At 48.3% G+C, this 11,276-nt stretch overlaps 1 protein-coding gene and 1 pseudogene across 2 annotated transcripts; both read right to left on the bottom strand.

Annotated features, from left to right (window-relative positions):
* Window positions 1–1,543: 1,543 nt before the first annotated feature.
* LOC148090364 (heat shock transcription factor, X-linked member 3 pseudogene) lies at window positions 1,544–2,843 on the bottom strand (annotated as a pseudogene).
* Window positions 2,844–7,975: 5,132 nt separating this feature from the next.
* On the bottom strand, window positions 7,976–9,067 carry LOC107530055 (melanoma-associated antigen 8-like). 2 transcript variants are annotated; one of them, XM_016203660.2, is made up of 2 exons: window positions 8,972–9,067; window positions 7,976–8,863 (listed from the first exon to the last, which is right to left on the bottom strand). In XM_016203660.2, the coding sequence occupies exons 1-2, from the start codon at window positions 9,065–9,067 to the stop codon at window positions 7,976–7,978; spliced, it is 984 nt and encodes a 327-aa protein (XP_016059146.2). The 2 variants fall into 2 exon arrangements, with proteins under 2 accessions (XP_016059146.2, XP_087685460.1); XM_087829334.1 differs by having other exon boundaries at window positions 7,976–8,878; window positions 8,987–9,067.
* Between the last annotated feature and the right edge of the window lie 2,209 nt (window positions 9,068–11,276).

Genomic DNA, 11,276 nt, shown 5'->3' with positions numbered 1-11,276 from the left:
CCCCTCTCTTTGTTCTGGTCAAACTCGGTGCATTAGCATCGAGGGGACCTTGTGGTAGGGCTATGAGTGGGCACTGAACAATTACCTGAGGGTGACCAGTCAGGGATGGCCTCATTTACCATGAAAGGGACATCAGACTTTGAAAGAAAGCACCTGTCTGTCCTGGTAAGTGACTCTTGTCTGTTGTAAAAGTGTCCCTTGGCTCATGAAGCCATGTGTTAGACAAGTCACATAGCTACTTCATGACAAAAAAAAAAGCTCTGGGTGGTATGGCGATAGACATTTGACCCTGTGATCCTTCTAGGAATATAAACTAATAAACCCAAAACACCAATCAGAAAGAACTTAGGCACCCCTATGTTCATAGCAGCGCAATTTACAGTAGCTAAGATCTGGAAACAGCCCAAGTGCCCAACAGTAGATGAGTGGATAAAAAAGCTGTGGCACATTTACACCATGGAATACTATGTAGCCATAAATAAGGATCTCTTATCCTTTGGGACAGTATAGATAGAACTAGAGAGCCTTATGTTAAGTGAGATAAGCCAGTCAGAGAAAGACAAGTATCACATGGTCTCACTCATATATGGAATACAATGAACAAAATAAACTGATGAACAAAACAGACCCAGAGACATAAAAGCATGGAACAGACTGAGGGATCTCAGAGGGAAGGTGGGGGTGGGGGAGTGAGTGGGGAGAGATTACTCAAAGAATTTATATGCATATATGCATAACCTATGGACACAGACATTGGTATGGGGAAGGCCTGGGGGTGGGGTGGATGCGGGGTAGAGGGAGTCAATGAGGGAAAAAGGGGACATCTGTAATACTTTCAACAATAAAGATAATTTTTTTTAAAAAAAGGATCTGAAATACAGCTCTGATGGAGAAGTGATGAGTAGAGTCTTTTGTTTTTCTTTGGGGGCAGTCTTTATTTGGGTCTCTTCTAACAGAGTTAATAATGGTTGTTACCTGTGAGGATGATGGACTTTCTCCCAGGCATTGACTGGAATGGCCCATCTTCTGAGCCAGACTTCCTTGGTTGTACACCACTTAGCAGATGGGGTGGCCCGAGTCTTAGGTAGGCCTCTCTGGAAGGCCCCTGGAACTTGGGCTAGAGATGCTCAGCTGCTGATCAGAAGCCTGTGGACATAGGGGGGGCTGTGAGGAAAGACCCTCCTGTTTCAAGATGCATGACTAATGTCAGGTCATTCCCCCAAGGTCAGGGCCCTGCAGTTCTGTCTCCTGACCAGCAGGCAAGGCTCAGGGGACCAGATCTTCCTGGGCTTGCCTCAGGACCCCCTAGCCAGGTCCTTGACAGAGTGTGTGAAGCTGAAAGAGGACAGTGGGACAAAAGCCTGCCTCAGGCCAGGATTTCTAGTCTCGGCCTTATCTGATGAGGTGTGTGGCATGGAAACAAAAGAACACGGATTCATAATTCTCATTGCTTTGTTTATTTACTGCCATGTAGTTTTGCTGTTTTTTAAAGACAATGGATTCATGGTTACAAAGTGGTGATTGTTTTCCGACACTTGAGACCTTAGGGACCTGCACTGTCCATGAACTGCCCACAGAGTGAGCAATTGCAATGTGAGCCTTCCTCCTCCTCCTCGTCAAGGAAGTCAGGTAGGATCATGACCGAAAGGACAGCCATCAGGATGGAATAACAGATGTTGTACAAATACATAACCAAATCATATAGTGGGTAATTTGGGGGACTGGGGAGCAGACCCCCCGTGCCATTGGTTCTGGCAGTAGCTGTGGGCACAAGCATGTCATTCCCAGATGTACCCTCCCCACTTAGGCCACCTGTCTCACTTGGACACTGGATATCCATGGCACTGCTGGTGGGCCGCAGACCCGAGAACTTGAATGACAGGGTGCCACTGGGTCCCCAAGGATTCCGGGGTTTCCTCTGGGCGTTTTCCTCGGCTTCTTTGGTTCCTCTTTTCTGGTGCATTATCGGGGAGTATCTTGGGGTTAGCCTCTTGATTCTCTTTGGAGGTGTTGCACTGCTCCCTGGTGAAGTGCAAGTCATCTGGTTTCCTTGGGTCTTAATGTTCTGGACAAGCCAAGGCTTGTCTCTCTGGAAGTTACAGTTTCTGTAGATCTGAAACAAAATTAATTATTTTAGTCCTTTGGGGAGAAAATACATATATTTGACATTAACTGGGCTCTCAGACTCTTTAGTGATCCCTGCAGGTTATCTCTAAGGGGGTTATAGTTTCATATGAAAATCTATACTTTCTCATCTTTCCATAAGTACTGTCTCATATGAAAAAGAGTTATCCCCTGAAATGAAACCCTTTCAGTATATCATTGTTCTTGGTCTACTGGGAAGATGGTCGAGTAACAGAGAACACGAGAAACAGGAGGACTTTCTACTTTACCATCACGTTATTTCCTGGATAGCAAACTGAAGAGTCGCCTGGGCGTATTTTGCTGAATCCATGTAGGTTCAGCAGGCGGATGAAGCTTTTCAGGCTGTCTGATTCAAAGATTTTCTCGTTGCCCCTTCGGCAAAGAACCTCCCTCTGGAAAAGGTCTTTCTCGATGATCACGGTGTCTCCATCATCATTCCAGTGCACAGACGTGAAGCAGTCATCCTCCACTATTCCCCAAAGCTTTCTTGGGAAGGACAGTCTCAGAAGAATGTTTCCTTCCACGTTGGTGGCGCCTTGGTTTGGTGGTTGCAGGTCGTCTTGGGGACTTGGATCTTGGCTCCTGGCTTGGTCCTCCTGGGAGACCAAGGTCTCCAAAGCCTCCCTGGGATCCACATGTCCATCCTCTGATGGGGCCGGGCTGGCTTTGCCCATCTCATTAGTACTCTGACTAGCCATGGAGCTGCTCTACATCAAAAAGCATTTGCTACCAGGGATCCTATCACTGATCACTGGGGTCAGAAATGCCTTTGGTCACAGCAGGGATGCCCTATATATACTGTCCTGAAAATTCTAGAGTCTCGGTTGTGGGGCAACCAGTCACAGTCCTCATTGTTGGTCATGTGATGTCACAAAGCTGGCTCTCAGCTGCTCTGGAGTGTGGGCCCTGGCCAGGTGTGGGGGAGTGGACATGTGTAGGCCCTCCAGTTTCTCTCTTTTCAGAAAGTACAGAAAAATAAAGTTCATGTTACAAGAAAGGGTGCTCATCTGCTGCCAGGTATATTGTTTCTTGTTGCTAGGCACTGGATGGGTTGAGAAGTCATGGTCCTATGTCCACTCCCACCGCTACAGCTGGGAGAGGCCTGTTGATGGCCAATTTGCTCAAGGGCAAGGTCCTGGTTAGTCCTAACTTGGCTATCACCAAGACTACCTGGGTCAGGTGGGCTCCTGGGGGACTGTAACTCCTAGAAGATGGTGGTTGGCCCAGGCTCAGTTGGTAGCCCCCGTCTTCAATGCCCCCCCCCCCAAGCTTCCACTTTGGTCTCTTCCAGCTGCTCCTCCTAGTTGGTGGGTCCTGCTCAGATGAAGCCAAAAAAGAGTCTTATTTTCTTACCCCTGGGTCAGGTTGTCCCTAAAGTAGGGCTGTGCTCCAGCATAGTTGGGAGTGCTCCTCTCATTCCTCAACCTCAGTGCTACCCTAAGCACCCAGACATAGTGTTACAGTGTTGGTGTGTGAATGGACATCCGCACCCTCTGCTGTGCTGGGGAGCCCTCTATTAAATCTCACCCTTCTCAGGTCACAAGAGGATTGACTTTAGTTTCCATTTCTTCTCCATAGGAACTCTTTTCACTACCCAGGATGGTCTCACTTTGGGACACCTGCATTTGCCTTCTCAAATCACCTTCCCCAGACCCTTGGGTTCAGCCTCCCTGGAGGCCTCCTCTATACCCCATTTCTTTTCTTCAGTGAGGTTGGTGGGCTTTTGCTTTCCTAGATTTCTGGCCTCCCATTTCCAAATTGGATCTCCTTTGGTACTTCCCCTTTTCATCACTGAGTTGGGGGCTAGGCATATATTCAGCTCTGTAGAAACAAAGCATTCCACTGACTCACTCTCATGCCAGCCCTGTTCTCTTTGCCAGAAGCACACCGCACCCTCACTTGTGTGTCCCTCTCCTGCGATAGTCTTGACAATAGGCATATTGAATCATTTCATTTGCTCTTGGGTTAGATACTTTTCAAAGACCCTACTTTACACAGACTCACTACCAAGGAAAATTACAACTTGTTTAATTAGCCATGACTGAAGGAAGCCAATATGAAGATAATGATAAATATGTACTTGAACGTAAATGAGTGTCTGGACGTGAGATGGGACAAAAGCCAGATTCATCTTCACCTTAGAGGAGCGGATACTACAGTGGTTTCTGTGACCCATGTTCTCTGGCTGTTGTGGACAACTTTGGACAACTCTGAATAGGGAGGTAGAGTGGTACCATGGAAAGGTCCCACCTGCACCGGTCCTAGGTCCTTGCCCCAGCTCTGCCACTAAGTGGGGTCCTTTGTTTTCTCTGAGCACCAATCCTTTATTTCTGAAGGGGAAGTGCAAAGGCATTTGGGAAGGGGCCCCGCAGCCTAAGGACTGCATCCTTAATGGAGCCCCAGGTCCAGATTCAGGCTCATGGTCTTTGTGCTTCTAAACAGGCTTACAAAGCATTTATTCAAGAAGCCAGTTTATTCTGGGAGGATGTGCCCTGGAGGGTAAGAATTGGTGGCTTTTCAGAGGGAGGATCCTAGTGTCTCTGTTTAAACAGCCAGCTCCCTTCAGTTGCCTACCAAAGTATTGTTTCTTAAGCGAATTCTTTAAAGACTGAAAATGATGTGTCCTTGTGGCCTTTGCTAGCTCATGACTCTGCTGATTACTGATTTGGAAAAGCAGGGAATCTTACCTTTTGGGACAGTGTGGAGAGACCTGGAGAGTATTATGCTCTGTGAAATTAAGCCAGTCAGGCCAAGCCAGTGTGTGGATGAGCATCAACCTATGATCCTGGAGTTCTCATTTCAATTCCCAATCAGGGCACAAGACTGGGTTTCCAGCTTGATCCCCAGTAGGAGGCATACAGGAGGCAGCAGATCAATGATTCTCATCATTGATGTTTCTATCTCTCTCTTCCTCTCTCTTTCTCTGAAATAAATAAAAATATATTTAAAAAAAAGATAAGCCCGTCAGAGAAAGACAAATACCATATGATCCCACTTATATGTGAAATCTAATTAATAAAATAAACTGACAAACAAAATAGAAACAGGCATGAAGACATGGAACAGTGTGACAGCTGTCAGAGGGGAGGGAGGAGAGGGGTACTGCATAAAAGAAGGTGAAGGGAGTAGCCAAAGATCATATATACATAACACATAGACACAGAAAACAATGTGGTGTTGGCCAGAAGGAAATGGTGGCGGGTGCTGGGTGGAGAGGGGCAATGGAGAGGAAAATGGGGACATATGTAATAGTGTCAACAATAAAAAAAAAAAAAAAATTAAGTATATTGCTATTTACAGTTATATCTTCATAGAAAAATATATACATAAATAAATGTTTGTTGCTCTCAGACAAGATCTAGGGTGAGCTATGGGAGAGCAGGGGACTTCTCTGCAAGGAGTAGGAAGACTGTGTGTCAGGGCAAGAGTAGGAGATTTTGTGCAGCCTTCAGAGGAGGCAGCAGTGATGAGCAGGTCAGCAGGCCATGTTCTAGAGATGGACAGGTGGGCACCTGGGAGGTGCTGTCGTTCAGGAAAGTGCTGGGACTGGGCAGAAATGCTGGCATTTGGCAAAGTCAGATCTCAACAAAACCTCAGTCTCCAAATTGTGCTTGATTCTCATTGGCACCTGCCTTCCTTAGGCCTGCATTTACTGCTTGGGCCTCAGGGTCCTACTATTTGTTGTCTGAGATATGTCATTCATAGTAATGAGAAGAGAAATGAATTGCAAGGTAGAAGGTGGGCCATGGGCTGGGAAAGGTGGAAATATCATGGACTCTAGATGAATTCAGGTAAGGGGTCCAGTTTCCACCCTGCCACTTACTAGCCATGTGATCCTGGGAAAATTAGCTGGCCCAGTGAATGTCAGGTTCTTCCTCTGTGAAGTCAGTGGGTTTGAGAAGCCCTGCCTTGTAAGATTGCAGGAATGTAGAGTGTTTGTAAAGCACTAGTGTAGATTGGAACTGTGATGAATGAGTTATTTCTTTTTTTCCTTTTTTTTAATCCTCACTTGAGGATATTTTTTCCATTGCTTTTTCAGAGAGAGTGGGGGAGGAGAGAGAGAGAGAAATATCGATGTGAGAAAGACACATCAATTGGTTGCCTCCCGCACTCATGCAGGCTGGGGCCAGGGATTTAGCCTGCAACTGAGGTACATGCCTTTGGCCAGAATCAAACCCGGGACCCTTCAGTCCCCGGGCTGAGGCTCTAACCACTGAGCAAGCCTACTCGGGCAAACTGCAGTTGTTTCTAATATGGTTTTGATCCCAGACCCTTCTACTTTCTCCTCTGGCACTGTCATTAGTTGTTTGTTATCTGGTTCTTATTAGAGAATATGCAGCTCAGTAGGGCATAGAGCACCCATTTGGCCAAAAAAGATGTTCTACAAATAAAACTCAGTAAATTTTCCCAATTCAAGGATGTATGCTCAAATTCAGTTGTAGGGGAGCCTTCCCAGCTGGACACAACACAAAACTGCTAGAAAGAGAGTCTAGGAACAACTCTCTCCCTCTGTCCAAGCTTCACTTTCATCCAAACAAATGCTTTCATTCATTTCACCCCCACCCAAAATTTAGCCGTTGAAAATGATTGGTTAAATTATGCTCAAGATCATTAACACTCAAACCTAATTATGCTGTGGGCTCTGGCTCTCTCAGGACCAGGAGAAAAGTGGCCATCCAGTTACTCATGGCCCAGTAACCATATTTCTGCAGAAATCCGTGCAGATAATGGGTATAACACTACTAGTCCTCATACTGTCCAATGGCACTGAGACTGCGTACAGGAACCCACTTTTCCTAACCAGGTAGAGATTTCCCTCTGGTTTATCCATGATCCAAAGTAACTTCTCAGGACAATTTTCCATTTCAGACTTTCCTCTCACACCTAAGGCACACCATCTGCCATTGACACCACCCAGCTTCATTGCAATAAACCCCAACAGAGGGAATCAGCTTCCCAAAGCCCCAAACTGCCCTGCCTCAGGCCATGTACATTTGAGTGTGCTCCCCTGGAGCCCCACCCCCTCTCCCCTCCTTTTACTTGTTCTGTAGGATTTAGGGGACACCTCACCACCTTCCTTATATAATTGTGGCTCCTACATGATCATCCTGTAGGTTGGCGTGCCCTGCTTATCCTAGTGTCCCCACTACTAACACAGGGCCTTCCAGAGGACAGAGGCTCAGTGAATGTCTGGGAGATAAATGAACCACTGAGCAGTGGTCGTCTTTATTTGGATGAAATGCCTCCATTTTCTTGAATGAACCAAGTAAATCCAAGGATGCTTATATAGTTTGTTTCATAGAAAGACAGATGAGCAGGGATAAGAAGCAAGAGTTAACAACCTTTTGCTTTTATTTCTCCATTTCTTCACCCCATAGATTGTATGGCTGAGTTTTTTTCACATTTCCAAAGAAATACTGTTCTGTCATGTTATCTATCTAGTTCAGAAACATAAATTAAGCTGAAAAGTGTCCCATTTTGTTTTACACAATAGCAAAACTCTTACTTTTGAACTGGATAGTACAAATACATGTATGGTCAATGTCATTCACAAACTTAGGTGCTGAAGCTTATGAAAACTACTATTAAAAGGAACAACATTGGAAATATTCCTAAAAAAATTTCCCAAATGAAACAAGATAAATTTCTAAATCATCATAGGAGCCCAAAGATGCTACAGCCCTTATTTCCCCAACTCACCCTGGGCCTCACTACCTAGAACACTAACTGCTCTCTCCTCAAACACAGAGTGAAAAATGGGTCTCACTTTATGGCCAGAAAACGAAGCTGATGAACATGGGCCTGAAACGTGCCTGGATGCAACTCTGACTCAGGCAAAGTGGTCCTCTTTGCACTCAGGCCCTTCAGGCAGGGATGGGAGGGAACTGGAATCCCTGTCATTAACCTTGAGCAAAAACTCAAGGGCTTTCAACGTGGTGGTCTCAGCGTGGGCCCTGGGACCCCACAGGAACTCATAGCATGCAGGATCACTGTTGGGCACCTGCCGGTACACCAGGTACTGTTCCTGCACCCAAACTTTGGTGATGAGCTCCCTGGGCTCCCCATAGATCCAATGCTCCTTCCCATCATGCACCCCTATGACATTCAGTGCTTCCCAGACTTTCTCCTCAGGAGCACAATCACCCTCCGCAGCGATCACCCACAGAAGTGTGATCAGGAGGCCAGTGTTGGGAAATCTGTGCCCATCACTCACCATCCCATCATAAGTGAGCCCCAAAGTGGTAACCAGAACATAGGTGTGGTTGCTGGGGTCCACTTCCTTCACATCAATGCCAAAGAGGAGCTGCATGCACTCAGAGGCTGCGCTGAAGATCTCAGGGAAGTGGTCCTGGTACTCTTCGATTACGCTACTCAGCATTTCTGCCTTTGTGATTGGCTCCTTTGCATGATACTTCAGGAGCAGGAGCTCCACCATTTCTGTCATCTTCACATTCAGGGCTTTTTTAAGCAAGGAATCAGCATCATCTTCTGGGGCACCCCAAGTGCTTGGCCCCTCATCTTGGCTGCTGGAGCTCTCATCATCAGATTGGCTCCAGGGAATGGCTGCCATGGCAGAGGGGGAAAGGCAGGCACCCTGAGGGCTCTGGGGAGGACTTGGTGTCTCAGCAGCAGACACCTGCTCTAGGCTGTCCAAAAACAGGACTGTGGGGGAGGAAGATACAGAGGAGGAGAGAGACAGTGCCTCCTCCTCCTCCTCCTCCTCCTCCTCCTCCTCCTCCTCCCCCTCCTCCTCCTCCTCCTCTTCCTCCTCCTCCTCCTCTTCCTCCTCCTCCTCCTCCTCCTCCTCCTCCTCCTCCTGCATAGCCCAGAACAGCTCCACCTCCACCAGGTCCTGGTTCTCTCTTGGGTCCTGATGGTCTTCCTCAAGTCTGTAGAGGTCACTCATATGATGGCCAGGCATGATGACTTGTGCTGGGACAGGGACTGAGTGTTGGCAGAAGGTGGGCAATGGGGACCCACAGGCCTGGGGGAGAGAGTTGAGTGTGAGAGGCCTCAGCTGAGAAATGCACCCTAGGTGGCCCTGACAAAGGCAACTTACAGCCTTTTGCTGGCCTGAGGCTGAACTCTCAGAACAAGACCACACATCCCTGACACTGAAGAGAGGAAAGTGAGGGGGCCCTACATCTGGCCACACCTGCCCAGAGCATCCCAGGAGATCAAGAAGGGGTGACCAAAAAGTTTTGGGTCCATCTATCCTGGGTTAAGGTTCCGATCATTTTTCACCATGACCCCCTGCAGGGTTTCAGATAACTGTCTCTGCTGACTGAGTTCACTCTACTTAGACTTAGGCTTCACCTCCCTTAGATATGGGAAAAGAAAGTGAGCTGAGCAGCATTCTGAGTTTCCCCATGGCTGACAGAAGAGGCAGGGTAGGTCTGGGTTCCCATGTGCTCTGGTACCTCTCAGTCCTCACCTTGATTCCTGGCAAGCCCTGGAATCCTGCCCCGGCTGACCTGAATCAAGATCTTCAGACCAAGGTCATCCCCTTACTGAGAACATTGATCTGGAAATGAGGGGCTTAGGCTGACAGCCCTGCCCGGGGATTCCAAGGCTAACACTCAGAGGAAGGCAGATTTCTTTTGGGCCCCCTCTTTGTTTTCAAGATTGGGACACCCTCATTCCTCCCTCAGGGTCCTCACCTTGATTCTTGGCAGGATCTGGGACTCCTCTCTGTTGACCAAACGTGGATCCTGGCGATGGCCCAATGTCGTCCTCTCAGACCAAGGTCCTCACCTTCCTGAAAGCTCTGAGATAAAAGTGAACAGGAACCCCATCTGCCCAGGTTCCCCCACGACTCATAGCAGGGCCTGGGCCCATCTGTTCCAGGTACAGAATCTCCTTAGTCTGTCCTCAAGATACTTACCCTTCTCCCTGGCTAGACTGGGACCAAAACCCAGCCGACCCAATTTCACCCTGAATAACTGTCCTCAATGAGAAGTGCTCACAAAATGCAAGCACGTGCAAAGGGAGAGCATGTCACACCCAGGTACCCCTGCCCGGGATTCCAGATGGTGACAGGGGACTCCCTGATGCTGAGGGCTGTATTCTTTTCTCAGGGAGCACATAGCTGCAGTTCTCCACAAGGAAGGATTCAGACCCTTAAGACCCTTGCAAACCTCGGCTCCTCTTTTCATGAACTGAAGCCATCCTTTCTGACCAAGACCCTCTCTTTCCTGAGTGCCCTGAGACAAAAGTGAAGAGGAACCACCTCTGCAGACCCATGCCAGGGGTTTTCCAGGGCTGACAGCAGCATGAAGTGGATTTCAGCCCCCCCCCCCCCTTTGTCTGGAGGGTGGTATCCTCCATCCTCCCCAAGGCATCGATGTTGACTCCTGGAGTGCCTGGGACCTTTTCCTTCTGCTGAACTGAGAATGCATATTGCAGACCAAGTCCACTATCTTCCTGAGACCTCCAAGGTGGATGTCAAGACACACCATATTGGCTATCATGCCTGAGCGACCCAGGTGTGTCAGCAGGGCCTAAGCCAGCTGGTCCCAGTTTTTGCTGGGGTGGGAGGTACCCTCATCCTGTCTTAAGACCCACACTTTGATTACCAGCAGAGCCTTGGACACCTCCCCTTACTGCCCTGAATCCAGCACCTTCAGGACAATGCCCTCACCTCCCTTTGCCACTCCTCATGAAGAAGTCTGAAAGCAACCAAAATAGACAGCCCTACCATGAGGCTTCCCAGTGCTGATGGCAGGAACAGGGGACATTGGGGACACTATGACACTGGCAGAACCTTGGGGATACTTCAAGGTGTGCTAGAGGGCCCCTTGAGTCCTAACTTGGATCCTTACCTCATGTTCTGGCAGAGCCTGGGCCCCCTTCCTCTGCCTACTTGGAGCCTGACACCCCCCCCCCCCCCGCAGACCTCAGGGGTTGGAGTCTCCTAGTGTTTCCTCAGAGTCCTCACCTTGACTCCCGGCTGGACCTGGGCTCTGTCTTCTGACAACCTGAGATACCTAAGTCAGGAACAAAGAATGTGGTTATTGACCAGGGGCCTTCCAGGGTTCACAGCAAGGATTATGTGGGGTCCTCTCTGTTGTGGGGTCCAGGATCCCTCAGTCTTCCCTTTGCATCTTCACCTTGACTCTGGGTATGACTGT

The sequence above is a fragment of the Miniopterus natalensis genome, chromosome X, assembly GCF_054644295.1.
Source record: "Miniopterus natalensis isolate mMinNat1 chromosome X, mMinNat1.hap1, whole genome shotgun sequence".
NCBI lineage: Eukaryota > Metazoa > Chordata > Mammalia > Chiroptera > Miniopteridae > Miniopterus > Miniopterus natalensis.
The sequence above is the reverse complement of the archived record's forward strand: the minus strand, read 5'-3'. Positions and strand labels throughout refer to the sequence as shown.

What these genes read in the sequence shown, in the direction of transcription:
- LOC107530055 (XM_016203660.2), bottom strand. Translation starts at nt 9,067, where the DNA reads ATGCCTGGCCATCATATGAGTGACCTCTACAGACTTGAGGAAGACCAT. An exon ending in TGGAGGTGGAGCTGTTCTGG is followed by an intron (nt 8,864 to 8,971) that starts GCTATGCAGGAG and finishes GAGGAGGAGGAG; the next exon opens with GAGGAGGAGGAGGAGGCACT.